This window comes from Furipterus horrens, unplaced genomic scaffold (genome assembly GCF_987537825.1).
Source record: "Furipterus horrens unplaced genomic scaffold, mFurHor1.1.pri manual_scaffold_6, whole genome shotgun sequence".
NCBI lineage: Eukaryota > Metazoa > Chordata > Mammalia > Chiroptera > Furipteridae > Furipterus > Furipterus horrens.
The window spans coordinates 86,084,161-86,102,312 of NW_028327176.1; the positions used below are offsets into that span (position 1 = coordinate 86,084,161).

The 18,152-nt window shown below is 39.8% G+C and overlaps 1 protein-coding gene across 2 annotated transcripts; it reads right to left on the minus strand.

Annotated features, from left to right (window-relative positions):
* Positions 1-1,624: 1,624 nt before the first annotated feature.
* On the minus strand, positions 1,625-17,827 carry BTNL2 (butyrophilin like 2). Of its 2 annotated transcripts, XM_090282168.1 has the most exons (9): positions 17,601-17,823; positions 14,811-14,894; positions 12,867-13,217; positions 10,576-10,857; positions 9,516-9,536; positions 5,246-5,593; positions 3,934-4,215; positions 3,031-3,126; positions 1,625-2,457 (listed from the first exon to the last, which is right to left on the minus strand). In XM_090282168.1, the coding sequence occupies exons 2-9, from the start codon at positions 14,887-14,889 to the stop codon at positions 2,297-2,299; spliced, it is 1,620 nt and encodes a 539-aa protein (XP_090138294.1). In that variant the 5' UTR covers positions 14,890-14,894; positions 17,601-17,823; the 3' UTR covers positions 1,625-2,296. The 2 variants fall into 2 exon arrangements, with proteins under 2 accessions (XP_090138294.1, XP_090138295.1); XM_090282169.1 differs by lacking the exons at positions 1,625-2,457; positions 3,031-3,126 and having other exon boundaries at positions 3,926-4,215; positions 17,601-17,827.
* Between the last annotated feature and the right edge of the window lie 325 nt (positions 17,828-18,152).

Consider the following 18,152-nt stretch of genomic DNA (forward strand, 5'->3'; position numbering starts at 1 on the left):
TGGCAAAAAGTATTCAAAGTGATGAAAAGCAAGGACCTATAACCTAGATTACTCTATCCAGCCAAGCTATCATTTAGAATGGAAGGCAGATAAAGTGCTTCCCAGAGAAGGTAAAGCTAAAGAAGTTCATCATCAGCAAGGCATTATTATATAAAATGTTAATGGGATTTATTTAAGAAAAATCAAAGCTAGAACATTAAAATGTCAATAAATTCACAACTATCAACAACTGAATCTAAAAAAACCAAGTTAGCAAACAAACAGAACAGAAACAGAATCGTAGATATGAAGATTATTTGGAAGGTTATCAGTTGGGAAGGGGAAAGGGAAGAATAGGGGAAAAGGTGCAGGGATTAAGAAGTATGAATTGGTAGGTACAGAATAAACAGGGGGATGTTGTTACGGCTACATAGGCGAGATTGAACACTCTGAAGCGGTGTATAAAGTTAAGCAAAGGATTTTTAATAATGGCCAGGAGTTGGGCAAACCCTGAGCAGGTCTCTAACATGCTCCAACCTACAATGGAGTCTAAACGCTGGGTTTTTATACTGGTGCAGTCTCTTTGTTTCTTTTTTGGCGGGAAACAGCCTTAGGAAGAGGGGGCTGCGCAGGACTGCAGGAGTGTCTTGGCAGTAACAGAAACAGAAATTCGCAAGGCTATAAGGTTATCTCTGGTGGCGGCATAACTCTTCAGCCAGGGACGAACTCCCTGTGAAGCAATTTATTTTCAAAGGGCTAGACATTCTGCAAAGCACAACCTTCACAAATGTTATAAACCAGACACAAGCGAGCAAATGGGAGGTGATAGAGGCTGAAGTCCTTTTAGCTTGTAAATCACTAATTGCTATAACGCTCCTTCTTACATTGCTTTTTCCAAGGCCTTTTAGCAAGTCCTTGCTACTTCTTACAAAGAACATTTAAAGCCCTTACGTACTTACATATTGAAACTTTTTACAGGGACTATTTGGTGCCCCTACAATGTAAAGGACAGTATAGAAAATGGAGCAGCCAAAGAACTTATATGCATGTCCCATGGACATGTACTAAGAAGGGTGGGAGGTTGGGGTTGCCAGAGAGAATAGGGGTACTGGGTGGAGGGGCACAAAGGGGGAAAAGGGGGACAACTGTAAAAGCATAATCACTAAACTATATATTTTTTAAAAAAGAATATTTCAGGACTTTTTCCAAGTCATTCTTTTTTTCACATTATTTCTTCTTTCACATGCAATGTCTCCTCTTTAATTCATTGACTATATGCTACAAGTATTGCTTATGTTTATTAATTTGTAATTATTAATTATAAATTATATGTTTTATTTTGCTCTAAAAATAAAATTGACATTTTATTTCTTTTTACATTTTTATTAAAAAAATTTCACACATATAGAAAAATACAGATTAATTGAATAAACTCTCACCCAATTTGCTATACATGGCATATAATTAAATTTTCTCCTGTACTAGAATTTCTAAAAATTGTCTCTACTCCACACTTTCTATTAACTTTCTGGAAAAGTCTGGAGCAGGAATTCCACACTTCATATGATTTTCTAGATTATATCTTAGGGATAGGTTTTTCTCTGTTTATTCAGCCATGTTTCCTCTTTTTAAAAAACTGTATTTTTTTATCAGCCCTTCTTGAATAATTAATTGTCACCTTTTTAAAGAAACCAATCAAGCACTTCATCATTCCTTGCATGTCCTCTAGGCTAAATTACATTATCCATTGGATTTTCTAAGGGTCTTTGGTCATCAGATATCAGATTGTGATCAGTAGGCAGAATATCAGAGAATTTGGGGTAGGTTAGACCTCTGAAGGGATCAGTCACCAGGTGATATTTGAAATGAGAGTAAGATTAAAGCACTCTTGATCTAGTACCTGAAAGTCTCATGAGTCCTCTTTCAAGGTAAAAGGAGAAACAAACTGGGACTTGGAATCTAGTCCTGGTGTCCAGAATCCAAAGGAATGCTGTCAGGAGAACCTACATTAAGGGACTAAAGAACAAAGAGGAGGTGTAGAATTTCAGAGAAGAAAACTTGTGGGGGGAAGCTGAAGATAGGGCACTTGGTCATGTTATAACAAACGATGTCCAAGCGCATAGTCAAGGGAGATTCTGACCCATCCCTGAGACATCTTCAGGGAGAGGAGGCTTAGGGAAGGGGTCATCATCCAGTGCTCGTGTCCATAGACACCCCTTGCCTGAACTTGTTCTCAGGTCACACAGAGGTGACTCATGACATTGTCCTTGGCCTTAACCAGGACCCATCCTGTCCTGTCCCCAACCTTCACCTCCCACTACCACCTCCCTGATGTGATTCCCCTGGCCTGTAGCATGGATCGGGCCGACACATCTCTGTGGGACGTCTGGTTGCAGGACAGTTTATGGATCTCACGCTTCTTTCCCTCAGAAAGGATCAGTTCTGGGTGAGCTGTATTTGGATCCAACGTCACATTCACTGTAGATAAAGAAAATCCATTCTGATAATAAGCAAAATTGTGGAAGTATTAAAACTATTAATGTCATGAAATTAATATCCAAGCAAACAAAAGTTACAGTGACATAAGAAATTTAAAGTGGAAGAACTTTCTAGGGCACATGAAACAGCCTCCTTATCAGTACTCCAGAGGTCTTTTATCACCAGTAAGCAAGTCACCATAGAGTTAAACATCTCAGTGAAATGTTCATGCCAACAGAATCATAGGTGTCTCAGCTCACGGCTTTGAAAGCAAGCATGGCTACTCCACTTTTCTTCATCCTCTCACTTAACTAGGAAACTTGGGAATGTGCACAAGGGTATCAAATTATTGTCTTTTAATCCTTTTGCTTCTGTTACCACTGTAAATGCTGATCTCATTCACACTCATCCTGATTACATGCATGTAAGTCATGGACTACTCATGTTACATCCGTTATTGAATGTTCAGTGAATGACTGCCACATGTGTCCCCTGAGAAGAGAGGGTAGGGGAAGTGTACAGTAGGGTTGCCATTGCAAAGCATGTTCCACAGTCTCTATTTACCTAACTTACCATTTCTACAGCTCTTTCTCTTGATCAGGACTACAGCTACCAGAAGAAACAATCCAAAAATAAGCCATATTTTCCATGAAGAGGTCATCCTGGAATCTAAAATGAAAACCCCAAAGTCCCATTAAATTATGAAACTAGGAAAACTTTCAAGATAATCCATTGTATCTGAACAGCCTCTGAACTGGAGAGGATGGTGAGAACTGGGCCTCAGGAAGGAAGTTAGTCTGTTTCTCCCTGGTCTGCAGAAGCTGAGGAGAGATGAAGTTTATGCTACCTTTATTGTTTGGTCTTTGCATACACACAGAAACACACACTCATACACTCACACAGTCGCACACAAACACACACACACACTCAAACACACACATTCAGTCACACATGCTCACACACAAACATATTTACACTAACAACATACGCACATACTCATGTCATACAGTCACACACTCACAGTCACACCCAGACTCTCACCACATACACACTCACAATCACAACCACACACAAACATATACACATAGTCACACAGAATACACATACGCACAACTCACTCACTCATACAAACACACACACTCACACATGCACACACAATCACACAAGCACAAAACTCACACCTAGATACATATCCATACCTACATAATCATTCACACACACATTCACATACACATATACACTCACACATACACTCACACACACATTTCTTCTTCTTCTCTTTTCCAGATATACTACCACAATTACTGGAAAGACAAGGGTGGCAAAGGATAAAATTATCCAGTCCACAGCTGTGAAGGTGGTTTTAAGGACAATTAGTTTTTAATCCAAAAGAAAATCCACTATGAGAAAAACAAAAAGTCTGGGTAGTCTTTATATTTATTTCCCAAAGCTGAGAGAAACACATGAATCACCAACCTGAGGAAGAAAAAGTTGCCATTTTCTCCTCTCCAAGAAGGGGGTTGCTGATGGAGCAGGTCACATTCACAACAGAGCTGTTTGTAACCAACAGAAATGCTTCCACGTAGAACTGCCCGTGGCTGCCTTGAGTCAGGACCTCAGAAAATGATGGTACTGTCTTTCCTTCCATGTCCTTCCACTGCACATGGGGCTGCGGAAACCACCCTTCTGAACTGCACATCAGCTGCATTTTCCCATCCTTCAGTCCCTCCAAGGTGATCTGTGGGGAAGAACCCAGACCTGGGGAAGAGAGATCAAGACACAAAACCTCCAGTCTCTGCAAGTGGCAATTTAGGCAGTGAAGTCAATGAGAGGAAAGGGAGCTTCAGAGGCCTGGGGAGAGTGAAGCATATGGGGCAATTATACTCCACTTAGGGATGAGACTAGCTGGAGAGGATTTTGTTTTGTTGTGTTTGTTTGTTTGTTTGTTTGTTTATTTATTTATTTATTTATTTAATTTCTAAAATCTCTCTGGGACAGATTAAGGGATACAGTGAATTTCAGATCTAATCTTTTTTCTTCTATACTTGAGAACAGAATGATTTTGACCAAGCCATAAATCATACAGCCAGGAAGTGAGTAAGAGAGTTAGAGAATAGTCTTCAGGATCAAAATCTTATAAATATGTATGGCCAATGGCAGAAAATGATGGTGTCCATTTAACTTCTCCACATGTGCTCCTGTGGCTATTACCTAAATGTATTTATTAATTTAGACACAAAACCAATGAAAGAACCAAATGTAGTATTCAAGATGTTGGCCCATGTCTTCAATAGCATTTGCTGCCTTTGAAAATCAATTTTCCTTCACAGACATAGACGGTGGCAAAATATGAGACAGGGAATAATTTTGTCTTTCATCTTCCATCCTGCCAAGTCTGTACATATTTATTAATTTTTGTTTATATGTGAATCTAGTTTAGTCTTCAAAGCATTATACTTCCTAGTAACTACACATTTCCCAGAATTTTAATAACATTGTGAAATAGTGAGTCCTGTGTAAAGTTATGGAGTAAAATTCTCATATTTCATGAAATGGGTGGTCACTTTATGGATATCCTGGGAAGGGTACAAATTCTGTAGCCAAAAATTAAATCTGGTTTATTTGAACTTGTGGACTTTAAGTATCTACAGTAGTTACTGCACATCAGAAGTTTCAATACAAATTTGATAAGTGAATAGACATTTAAAAAATTTCAGATGTCAGGAAGATTTTCCAGAACTACCATGTTAAAGCAAGAGAAACCAAAACATCCATCTAGAATCCTTACCTACTACCTTCAGATCGAAACTGTTCTCCTGGTAGACACCATCTTTTTCAAAAAGGCACCGGTACTGCCCATCATCTGAAGTGCTGGCATTGTGTATGTGCAGGGTTAGTCTCCCCTCACTGAGGGCATCAGTCACCAACATTGTCCTTCCTCTATATTCTGCCATTTGTTCTTTAGTCACATGGTCCCCATCCATATACACATAAACAGCAGGATAGCGGTGGGATCGGACCCACCTCACCTCCATGCTCTGTGCATTAGCCTTGGGTGACAGGTAACAAGTTAATTGTATGTCTTCTCCCACTCTGACAAGAAGGGGCTGGGAAGGTCCAATCACTTTTAAGGAAGCTATTAAATAAATACAACAGACAAAACACAATGAAAGACTCAGAATGGAGCAAATACTGTTATCAGCAAGAACGTGTCAAGCGGGATTTAGAACCCACCAGCATCCAGGGGGAGCGCAAAGCTCAAGGTCATCCTTTGGAGAGTGGTAAGTTTGGTGTAATCAGAATAGGGGTTGTTCCTGTTCAAGGCAGAACCATCTTGTCATGTGTGTCAGTCTAAAAGAATCAATAATGGAACCCTCACCTACCTCTAATTATAATTGTATTTAGATTACAGCCCAATAAAATAATTTTGCAATTAAAATTCTTAGAATAAAAACAATACTTTGCCACTTAAAATCTGCACGAACTTAAACAACTCTTATCAGTGTATGTCTCAGTTTCTTAAACTATAAAACAAATATATCGTTGTCAAAATTTTAAGGTTATTCTGGAGTTAAACAAAATAATCCATATAAAGCTCTTGGATGACCATGCAGTGTGAACAAAAGTATGTAGACTGTGGGGACCAAGGACATCGGAGAAAATCCCACCCTGTGCCTTCATGATGGAGAGGTGATGAAAATGAGTTTCAGTGTATTTTCAGTAATTAAATGTGAAGAAACCTTCCCCTGGTTTGAGTTTGTAATACCCTATAAGTTAGATTCAGCCATCACTTTTCAGTTCCCCAAGGTCCCACAAACATGGGGCTCTAAACACATACCAGGTTCAGTGTCCCCAGATGATTTTAAGAAAAATAAGATAAAAAATTGGGGAGATTGGCAAAATACACCCCACACCACAAGATGAATACACAAATGGAGTCTACTCTTCCCATTGTGGAAAATGGAGACTTTTATCTGATGGCTTTCCTGGATCCACACTCTGTTACACCTCCTGTTACTCATGGCCACGGCCATGCCCGATTTGTTCTGTTCTAAATTCAGAGTCATCCTTTTCTACAAAATGGTCAGAATGCTTACACTTATGATCATTTATAATAGAAATATGGGCATAAATATGCATATTATCTGGATGGGAGTCAATAACCAAAGCAAAATTACCTCATTGAATAATTATTCAAAATCTGCTCAGTACTTCTTGAGAGAAAGCTTGCTGTCAACACAATTCTAATTTTCAGACTATTTCCTTCTAGTCTATCTAAAATTTGACTCCCAGTTATTTCCAGCATTTTGTTTGCTTTGTCCTTCAATTTTATCTAGAACAATATTATCTCCATTTCATATTTATCTGTTAAAATCTAAAAATGAATGTAAGTGTCAGGAAAATGAACAAATAATTACTAGGGTAGTGAAGTGATCACACTGTAAGGTATAAAAATGTCAAGTCACTATATTGTACACCTGAAGCTAGTATAATCATTGTAAGATTGTATACCAACCATGATTTATAATTTTTAAGTGAAAAAAATAATCTAGGGTATAGTTTGCTGCTGTTTCTCAATCCATGTGTCTTATAGTAAGTTACTTAGTAAAACAGAGTGTTCCTCATCTGTTACCCATATGAGGATTTTCTTCCCCTCGTTCATGGCCCATGGTGCGTATCAAACTCATTACCCTGCCAGGCACATGTTAGTTAAGAGCTAACTTTAGTTTTAATGGAAACTAAAGAAAGCAAAATAAATGTTTGGAGATTTAATTAACTATGTATGTTATAGACGTATGAAACTCTTGTTTTTCCAGAATTCAAGTGAAAATGAAGTTTAAAGACCGGGGAAAGTCCTACAGCCCTCTTTGTTGTTCTGATGTTCTACTAGAATAAGAGCTCTTTGAGACCAACCCTACAGAATCTTTTCTGTAGAGTTCTATATACAATCTCATACACAGTTTGTGCTCACATTTGAGTATTGGATGTATGCTCCTGAAATGCCTCCTGAATATCCACTGAAAAGTTAAATCCCTTCTGGTCTGTGAAGTATACTGATTCATATACTAACTCTTTGAAAGATGATAATTTCATCATCATAATATATAATCCTCATATTTGATTAAGTGGGCTATCTTATTCCCCAAATATTCTAACTTATATTAAACTATACTATATTATATCATGTTATGTCATGTTATGTCAACTCTTTTAGTACCTGACACATTAAAGATTAAATTCAACATGTTCATTTTAAAGATGAGAAAAATAGGGACCAATGATTTACTTAAATCACACATAAATTATTAAGAACTTACACTTGTAAGTCAGACATAGATTAGAAAGCAAACATGACAATTTCTTGGTGGTTTTTGGCACCAAGAAATGAGGGTAAATCTATCAACCTTTCTAATTATCACAAGAAAACAAATTCGTGTAAAGCACTGAGCTTAGTGTCTGGCATATAATTTATATTTCAAAGAACTATGCATTATTTTTCTAACCCAATAATATTATTTACTAGAGTGGGAACTGGAATTTTAGTCTTAGGATTTCCAACAAGAGCTCGGTTTGCCAGCAGCCCTTTGTCTCTGAGCTCTAGTTCCCGAGGGGAACATGGAGGCAGGTGGACGAGAAGCTCCTGCCTCCTCAGTCAACAGCGCCCCTCAGAGCACCTGAGGACACAGCCTTCCAACCCCCACCTGACAGGGAGCTTAGGGAAGTTCCATCTGCACACCTCATTTTAGCATGTCCCAGAAGGTGAGCACAAGTTAGGAACAACATGGCACCGGATCGTATTTTGTGTGCTGGGACTCCAGTGAACATGCCAAGTCTCAGAGGAGTGACTCTTCACTTACAACCTTCTATAGGACAGAGACCTGTCAGCCTGTCCCAAGCACTGGCTTGGCTTTCTGATCTGTAACTAACAAGCCCTGCTGGTTAAGATTTCTGTCTGACCATGAGCAAATGTTGCCTCAGACAGAAAGGGATCCAACTTGGAAGGTAAGGCTCACAGGTGTACAACTCTCCTCAGATTATGGAGTTACCTTTGAACTTCCTGAAGCCCTTACCTTTATCTTTATGGCCCAATGGGGTCAAAAGTGTTGCATTAAACTCTGGAAGATACTAGGGAGTGTTTGTCACCCTGATTTTCCTCAAACACTCCTACCTGGGCTAAGAAGTGTGCTTACGGTCATCTAATGTTCCCACAGGCGCACACACACATTCATGTAACAGGTGACCTGAAGGAGAGCAGGGCATTGATGGAAGAGAAAATGAGTGACACCAGTGTATATGCACCTGGGAATGGTGCAGGCTGGTGTTCATGGGCTGCGGGAAAAGGTCACAGAAAGGAGGAAGATGGAAAGAAAGTAAAGGAGAAACCGAAAAACATTCAAATATGAATTGGTTATTTTTTAAACCACTTATCTTAGGTATAGTAAAATACCTGCAGTCCAACTATTAAGTAAAAGAGAGAAACAAAACAAACAAATAATCAAAAACAGAAAATCATCAGCCGAGGCAGCACAGGATCCCAGGCTGATCTGGGAAAGCAGCCTCCCGGCAACGATGAGGTTAGGAGCACTGGGGTGGGGAGCAGGTGCAGAAACCACAGCAGAGCCAGGGGCTCGAGGTGGTGACCCCCCAGTTGTCATGACGACACTGTCCTCACTCCCACTAGAAATGTTTTAATAGGGCCTCCCACCAGCTGTCCTGTGCCATCTCTACACACTTTCAAGGCGGCCCGTTTTCTTCCTGCCCAACAGGCAGAGATTGTTTATGCCCCTGACAGGCGTCCGTCTGAGGCTCATTGGGTTCCCATAAACACTGAGAGTGACAGGCGACACAGTGCAGATGGGCCTAAAGGAGGCCGTGGAGGCCTGCACTTTGCCGATCCCCTCTGATACTAACTAACCGAAGGTGGGGCTTGGTAGTCTTGCCTCAAGTCCTCATGGGGATCACATGGAGTCGCAGCAGCTGAGCGGCTTTGCCAGGGAGCCTGTCTCCCTCCAGGAGGCACAGAGGCTGCCCCACCCCCGTGCAGCGCAGCTACTTACCGAGCTCATTCTGGAGTTTCTCTGGAAAAAGAACGAGAACATATTAGGTAAGCAATTTGTTCTAAGGGAAAGGAGATAAACTATCTCACAAAGATAAAAGCAAGTCCTACATTTTTTTTGGAAATCTGGATTCATAAAAAAGAAATTAAACATAGAAAAATATTCTTTCCCACCTGGTGGTTCAGCTGTTTTTCCTTTTCTCTGCACAACAAAAAATGCTCTAAGTTCTATTACCTCATAGTAAATATTCTTTTTATAAATGCATGGAAAGTATGAAATACACAGACATAGACAATTATCACCTGTAATTCCAAACTGAGAAATAAAACATGTGTGTGTATGTGGCTCATTTTAACATTAACAAGCAACATTTAGTTCAATTTTTCTATATTTATTTCTAATAAGAAGTATAACTATATACTTATATCCTTATATTTAAATATATATGGTGTCCCAAAAAACAAGAATATTTCCAACTGGAAATATTCTGTTTGAATAAGTAGATTGTTGTAATCTTTATCATTAAATGGTCCATGATGAGAATTTTTTTCAACCATTAAATTTTTTTGAAAATGCATTTTTCATCAATGCTATAATAAAGAGTAACATAAAATACTTAACACTCCACTGTTGTATTGGGGTGTTTTGGCTGTTGTTTTTGTTGCTATTTATCAATGAAGCTATAATTAGGATTCTAGTGTGTAACTAGTTATCTCCATCTTTGATCTTTATATGATAGTTTCCCAGAAGTAATTGGCACAATACCACATAAAAAAACATTTCAGTTGAAAGAATGTAGATTTGTCTCCTTTACAATGTCATGCGTACTTGTAAGTAAAGAAAATCCTGAACTTGGAAATAATTACAATATCATTAACAATATCTATTCGATCAAAATATAGTGTATATCTTTTAAGTTACAAATATTTTCTAGCTTTTAATACAAATTACCAAATGTTACATAATTTTCTTGGTTAAGAAAATTTTAGGTGCTATGCAATAGTCCCCTGGGCCTCTCCTGCTAACCTGAGCATCTTGGTCCTAGAGGCAGAGCACTGACCTGGGATGGAGATGGCTGAGCCCTTCTCCTCAAAGAGGACAGGGTTGTGGATGAAGCAGGACACCGTCTCTGTGGAGGCATTCCTGACCACGAGTGTGGCTTCCACATAGAAGAAGCCATCTTTATCTTGGATGTGATACTCAGAGAGAGTCAGCAGCTTCTCTCCCCTGACGTCTTCCCAGTAAACCTGGGGCTCTGGGAACCAGCCTTCTGCAGTGCAGACCAGCTGGATTTCACCTTCCTCAGATCCTTCCATGTGGATGTGAGGGGCAGACCCCAGACCTGTGGAGGAAGGACATATCCCTGAGGTTCAGAGTCTGTGGAGGCACAAATCGTAGAGGATGAGATCCTAGTGACATTGCTCTAGGGAGAGTAGAAGTTGAGGAATCTGGGGAGCAAAGACCGTGCCCAAGTCTTCTTTCCATTCAAATTGGAGTTCCCATACACTGGATTTGTTCCCTAGTCTGGATCTTTAAGTTTTAGCATATGAGCAGTATTTTCCTCTGGATCCAGACAGAAGAATAAGAAAAAAAGACATATGACATGTGGCTTATGTCCCTAGTACTGTAAACATAGATGTTTATAATTTACTCATGAACCTGCCCATGCCACAAACTCTGCCTTTTTCATTTTAATATGATTGTGTCAGGCACTTTGCCTAACATTTTGGATGATGTCTTGACTCCAATTTAAATAGAATATTTATTATAAAGTCAGAAATCACCTCTATGGAGACTATTCTTCCCATTCTTTTTGTTGGTGGTTTTGGTGGTTGTGATTTGGGTACTATTAGATACTCGGGGTGTGTAAAATGAGAAGCTCCATGAGGAGTTCCTGTATCTAAATATTCCACTCAATGGAAAAATGTTTTTGAGAAACCCTAATTTTATATAATGTTGAAGTTCTTTCATCAACACAACTCTCAAACCCAAACAAAGGAGACTATATTTTCCCTAAATGGTAATTCTGTTTGTATCCCTCCTTCCTCTAGAGCCTCGGAAAATGTGTGGCTTATTTTCAAATGTCCCTGACAGTGAAATGCCTTAGTGTGTGCCCCACCCGCCTCCACTCCACATCTCAGGAATGCATGGATTCTTTCATCCACCTTGAATCACCTTGAACATAATAACAATAATAAACATAGTTATGAGTGTGTTTTTTTTAAGTATTAAAAAAACAGCTTCATGGAAAAATTAAAAGGAAGTAGTATCAGGCAGATACTGCTTTGTCTCTAAAGAACTATTTGCCTGATAAGGTAAATGAATTTGCCTGATTTTCTCTTCAGCACGTGGAGGAGTTATTCCTGTCAGGGAACCATCTGATTATTTACACTTTTCAGATATTTGTCCTTCTTTAAGACAGATCCTTTCTTCAGGGATCCCCTTCTTCCTGACTCCTTCCTACTTTGCTAATACAAAACCATCATGCAGAACCTGCCATTCACAGTGAGTCCCCAAATCATTGAACACAGTGTATGATAACCTCCATAAAAGTAGAAAGTTCTTAACTGCTTTAGTCCCATCACTAGCTTTCTAACTGGAAGCATTACACAAGAAACAAAGTGTTCACATCCCAGTTACTACATATTTGATGTTGGGTAAAAAAGAACCAGTTCTACTGAGATATAGATGCTGAGCAGTCAACTAGACTCACTCAGTCAGTAATGGACTTGCTCTTACACATCAGCTTATGGGGCACAAAGTCATGTCTCAGTAATATTGTTAATGACCCCATGTCATGGATTTAAAATGTAAAGAATAGTCAAAACCATATGAGTTAAATTTGGGAATATTGCTTATGTGAGCTTACTTTAGAGCAGTGGTTCTCAACCTTCCTAATGCTGTGACCCTTTAATACAGTTCCTCATGTTGTGGTGACCCCCAACCATAAAGTTATTTTCATTGCTATTTCATAACTACAATTTTGCTACTGTTATGAATTGTAATGTAAATATCTGATATGCAGGGTGTATTTTCATTGTTACAAATTGAACATAATTAAAGCATAGAGATTAATCACAAAAATAATATGTAATTATATATGCGTTTTCTGATGGTCTTAGGTGACCCCTATGAAAGGGCTGTTCGACCCCCAAAGGAGTCGCGACCCACAGGTTGAGAACCGCTACTTTAGAGATTTCAGAAATACTTGTCCTCAGATGAATCAGGCTGGACAATTGGGCTTTAGAAATTGCCTTGATTATTAAAGGTAGTTTTTTAACTGACAATAAACTTACCACAAATCAATAGACTTTTCCCTCCAAGACCCTATGTCTTTTCCCAGATATTCACCTGCTACTTTGAGCAGCAAGCTGGTTTCTCCAACATAGTTCCCCTCTTGGAAATGGCACCAATATTGCCCATCATCGGATGGTCGGATGTTGTGCATCTTCAGAGCCACAGTTCCCTCAGCAAGGTGGTCCTCTACCAACTGCACTTGGCCCCTGTAGTCCTCTGACTGCATCTCAGTCACCTGAGCTCCATCCCGGTATGCAAACAGCACGTGCGTGCTGGGCTCTGAGCGGTACCATCTCACCTCCATGTGCACCGCGGTCCTCTTGGGGAGGAGCTGACATGTTAGTAGGCCATCTTCCCCAACCCTGGCCAGGATGGGATGAGCAGGACCAATCACTCTAAAGTCACCTACAAAACAGTGAAAAAGAGGAACCAGGAAATGCCAACTGGGAGATTGCCCAAGCTGGTGATTTGCACATTTGGCTGTTGAGAGACAATTTTGTGTACTGAAAATAACACGTAGTTCAAAAATGTGAGTGTCTGTGCCAAATCTGTCATCAGCTGTGTGACCTTGGGGCAAATACATTATTTTCAGTGAGATTTAAGGTTGGGATACTAAAACTATCATTTCTGGGTTGTTTTTATTCTCAAGTTAATGTGTAAACCCATGTTTTAATTGGGAACTTTATTAACGATTTATTTTATACTTGATAGTGACTCATTTTAGTGATTTTTCTTTATATTGTTAATGACTGACATTGCAATAATTTTTCTTAGAATTTAGGCAATAAATTTATTCAATAGGTTTTTCAACTTTTTAGGGCTGTTCTTGTTCTAGGTAAAAAAATAAATAAATAAAATGGAGGTTTTTTTTTTTCCCCTTCTCTTTTTAGGTCTGGAGCCGACAGGACTCCTGTTACTGCGGCTATTGTACAAGGCAGCTTTTACAAGGACATTTTCTGGCACATTAAAAGAAGTGATTTGTCTAAAGAGTTTGAGCCTTCCAATCAGACTTTGAGTCTTCTTTGACTTCTTCATTGTTATCTGCAAATTGAAAAGATGTTTAATAATTTCATTTCTTATTATGTTTAATAATTTCATATGTCATGTATATTGTCTTTTTCAGTCTAAAATACTCTAAAGATTTTATGAAGATCTAATACTCCTTAGAATAAGTCTCACCTTACTTAGTTGTTGTTCACTATCAAGTAGATGCTGTTTGAAAGGTTGCTATAGAACTCCAGAGAAGTCTGCTTGCATTCTTCACTGATGGAATGTAAATACAGAGCTAGAACTGGTCATGCCATCTGGCTGACTGATTTCACAGATGAAGGAAATGTGCTCCCCAGAGGGGAGGGAGCCACACTCCCTCACATATTTCCTGGCGAACCCTGTCTGGAGCCCGTGACTTCTGATGCCCTGTCCTGTGTGTTTCCCACTTCTCCACACTGCATTTTCCTTAAGGCTCAGATATTATCCACTGACACTGAAATTTCATAATCCTTTTGCAGAGTACAATATTTTGACCAATAAAATTCAACTACTGAGATTTCCAAGTCCATTTACTGGAAGTCTCTCCTAGTTTTTTATTTCCAAGTTTTTTATGCTATTTAATTTATGATACAAAACATTTTTCTAGCACCCAAAGTGCTGTCCTACACAGACTCAAAGAGAATTAATGAATGCTTTAATGTGTTCCAGGTGAATTCAAGTGTTTTCCATGTATAGCCCCATTTAATATTAAAGCCCATGTTAACCTATGAAATTTAGGTATGTTGTTATTCTTGTTATAAAGATGAGGAAACAAAGGCATAAGCTACTCAAGCAGCTGTTCAAAGGTGACACAGCTGGAAGTGGAGGAGCTCTTTTAGGAGCACAGATGTTTTGGCTCCTAGTCCCCACTCTTAATAGTATACTAGCCCTTTTGAATTTAGACCTCTGTACCCAGACTGGGTCTCCGGGACATTCGGGGACACAGTGAAGCCGGGGAGGGCATCCTACCTGACTGCTTCATGGTGAGCAGTATGAAGAAGAAGGAGGCAACCACACCAGACAGGCCGTATCCTGGAAAATCCACCATCCTCCCTGGAGCAAACACAAGAGAAAATATGGCCGTACCTAAGTGAGGCTGCAATACTGACCTATTGACCACACACTCTGTGGTTCCCAATGATTATGTAGTCATAACGAGAAATCAGCATCACCCCCTCCACAAGCAAACAGTGAAATGGACTTAGCTCCATTTCTCATGGTCGTTGATCATATCTGACCTCTTAGCCAATGTGTTGTTCTTTAAGCTATGTTTAGGCCTGAAGGAAGATTTATCATTGAAACGAAAAACTTTCCTGGGCTAAAGGGACAATAATATTTATATGTTCGTTTGTTTTTTAATCTCCAGCTATTCTGAGTGTGCAGGCACTATAAAGCAGGGGTCAAGTATTTTCTCTCACCCTCCTCCCAGCCCCTCCTCCACATTTCTTCAGCACTAGAGCTTCCTAGATGTAGAGGAAGGAGTAGGAAGGCTCTGACCCCCACACTGCAGCCAGGAAGCCCTCATCAGTGCCTGGGGAGAAGCCAGGGGCAAAGGGATGTCTTGGAAAGTGAAGGAAGAGTAGTGGAAATGGTGCCACACAAGGAGATGACCAAGGAAAGAACCCTGAATGGTCTTTCAGTATTGCCTTGAAGACACACAGGAATAAAGCAAAGAAATAGCCCTACCAGCAGAGACTGGCACACCCAACATGCCCACTGTACCAGCATTGCAGAAATACTTTTTCACAACTAAAATGTTTTAAAGCTACCAGGACAAAAACAGAGCACTAGCTTTTGTTTTGAAAACTAAAAAATTCAGAATGAAAGAAGTCTAAGACTTACTCTATCTGGTCTGTCAAGTTATCTAATTGAAAGAAAGTCTTGCTCACACCAACTGGAAGAACCTGCTCAGAAGCAACGATAAATCAACCACTACTTCTCTTTCCCCAGAAACTAATGCCAGCCAGATTTTACAGGGCAGGGAAATCAACAGTCACCTGAATCATGTGCTTTAAGAGATTATTTTACTCTATTATGACAGTTTGCTTTTTAAAATGATGCATACTTTCATCAAAATATATCTAAGGAAAATGATATAAGCCCAGTCACAGTGACTAGATCTGAAAGAGTGCTAAAATAATTACATGAAAATGAGGCTGAGTACTTTGAAACATATCCATCACTTCCCCTGAGACAGAAGGAAATTGCCAATTTCTCCTTAATGCCTCTTGAGATAAGCAAACATTCTTTTCCACAGAGTAAGAGCAAAGAGAGCCCGCAAAGCTCATGTCAAGAACTATGGCTGTCATGTGAACTAAGGACCCAGACCCATACTTGCTACAAACTAGTGTATAGGTCTGTGTACCTTTAGGTCTTTTACATTAAAGGAGCAGGGGAACCTACAAATACACTCTAGCAAAAAAAAAAAAAAAAAAAAAAAATCATCCAAATCAATGAGGCTTTGGAACAAAGTTGTGAAAATACATCTTAACCTTCACTGGTGCTCAGAGAGAGATTTGTGCACAAGTATAAAGGGGGAGAAACACTGCCTCGGACCAGGGTTCCTGATGGGGAAGGGGGCAGTTTTGACCTTGGAGGACACTTGGCAATGTCTGTAGACATTTTTGGTTGTCACATTGGGGGAGGAAATATCTAATAAATGGTAGCTGGGATGCTGCTAACCATCCCACAAAACACGGGAAGCCTGGACAGCCCAAAATGTCAATAGTGCCAAGAAAAAACACTACCGTATATCATCTTCTGTCCACATGCTGAAAACCTTTGGCACATTTTTAATACATAAATAGCTGGACTTAAATTGTAAGTTTAAATTATAACATTTTAATTATAAGCTTTTAGACATCTCTATTTTACCATTTGAATATAGGCTGTGAATCTTTAAAACTGCCTTTGATGTTAAATATGGTCAACTTTGATATTGTCAAGAGATATCATCCAACATGTATATGTATCACCAAATCCTGAAAACCCATGTTTTGTTTAACTTTCTGAATGAAGTACAAATGTTAAGCTGCCGTGATAAGTGTTGGTTTGTGCTTAGGCATTAGGTGAATGACAATTCTGAATTCCAAGGTCTACTCACACAGTATTAAGATTCACGCCAAAGAAACTTACAAATTACCACAGGTCAGGTGTCGTTAGAGGGTTTTTTTTTGTGAAAAAACCCAAAAAGCCCCTCAAAACTTAAATTCTTAAAATGCTAAGTAACCATAGTAATTAACTGGTGAGGATTAAATCAGTTCACAAAGTTCAAAGTTTATATATCTATTTAACTTAAAAATAGATGCAGCTTATCACATATTAAAACAACACATTTTTATAGTGAGAAAGCAAAGCAAAATAAGAGTTCTTGAAGACAAGGTGACTGTGTTTCCTTCTGTGACCTAAGAATCTCCTCTCTAATAGAGTTAATTATTCCTTACATTTTTCCAGCTGTATCATCTACTGAGGCTCAGAGACACAAATATACATCATGTATGAAAACGATCAGTGTGATCCTGGTTTTCTGAGTGTCGATCCAGTGCCCTCACTCATCCAGTTGCTTCACAGCAATATTTTGAGACTCACGTAAGTGCTTTGAAAAATGTGAAGCAGGAGTATAGAATACAAGTGGGAGGCATTCCAACAGGTGACTGTTTCCTGGCCAGATGCTGGCTGTCTGCATGTCCTACTTCCTCATTTTTGTTGACTTCCCCACCTTGCCCTGGTGTCTCTGCTGGGACTCTGCAAACCACTCACCTGCTTCCCTCTCTCCTTCAGGAGGAAACTGGGCTGGTGGGCATTCTCACCGGAGCTCAGGTGCACCCTTCATACACACAGCAGGTGTCCAAAGGCTGGAGTGAGAACTCTGCGACAGCCAGATGGGGTGGAGGCGACCCTGGTCACCCGGCTGTGGGTGAGGAGGAGGATGTATGCTGCCTCGCCCACACTGAAGGGAGAGCCAAGTCCTCAAGGCCTGTTCTGAAAATCAGATTGTAATCAGAATAGCGTGTTCCTCCACCCAGCTGCAATCCTCTAAAAAGTGAAACTCAGACAAAAAGTGGACTTTGACTGGGTTTAGTTATGAATTCTTTCAACCTACAGTGACACAAGCACTCCTCACCCTTCCCCAGAAAGCCAGGGCACCTTTTTGGGTCCCATGTGACACAGGATCTGCACCATCCCTGCAGGTCCTCGCACAGCGCCTCCTGCTGGTGGTCTGCCTTCACACTTCCCTCTACCTGATTGACGGCAAGGATCCCCTTCCTAGGGCCAAGTTCCTAGAAGGTACTCATTGGGCTTAGCGCTGGA

Bases quoted from the DNA above. Each gene is read 5' to 3' on its own strand.
- BTNL2 (XM_090282168.1), bottom strand. From the start codon at position 14,889: ATGGTGGATTTTCCAGGATACGGCCTGTCTGGTGTGGTTGCCTCCTTC. The intron at 9,537-10,575 runs GTCAGTGCTCTG...TTCTTTTTCCAG, and splicing joins CTCAGCCATCTCCATCCCAG to AGAAACTCCAGAATGAGCTC. The intron at 3,127-3,933 runs GTTGGTGATTCA...TTTTCATTTTAG, and splicing joins GGCAACTTTTTCTTCCTCAG to ATTCCAGGATGACCTCTTCA.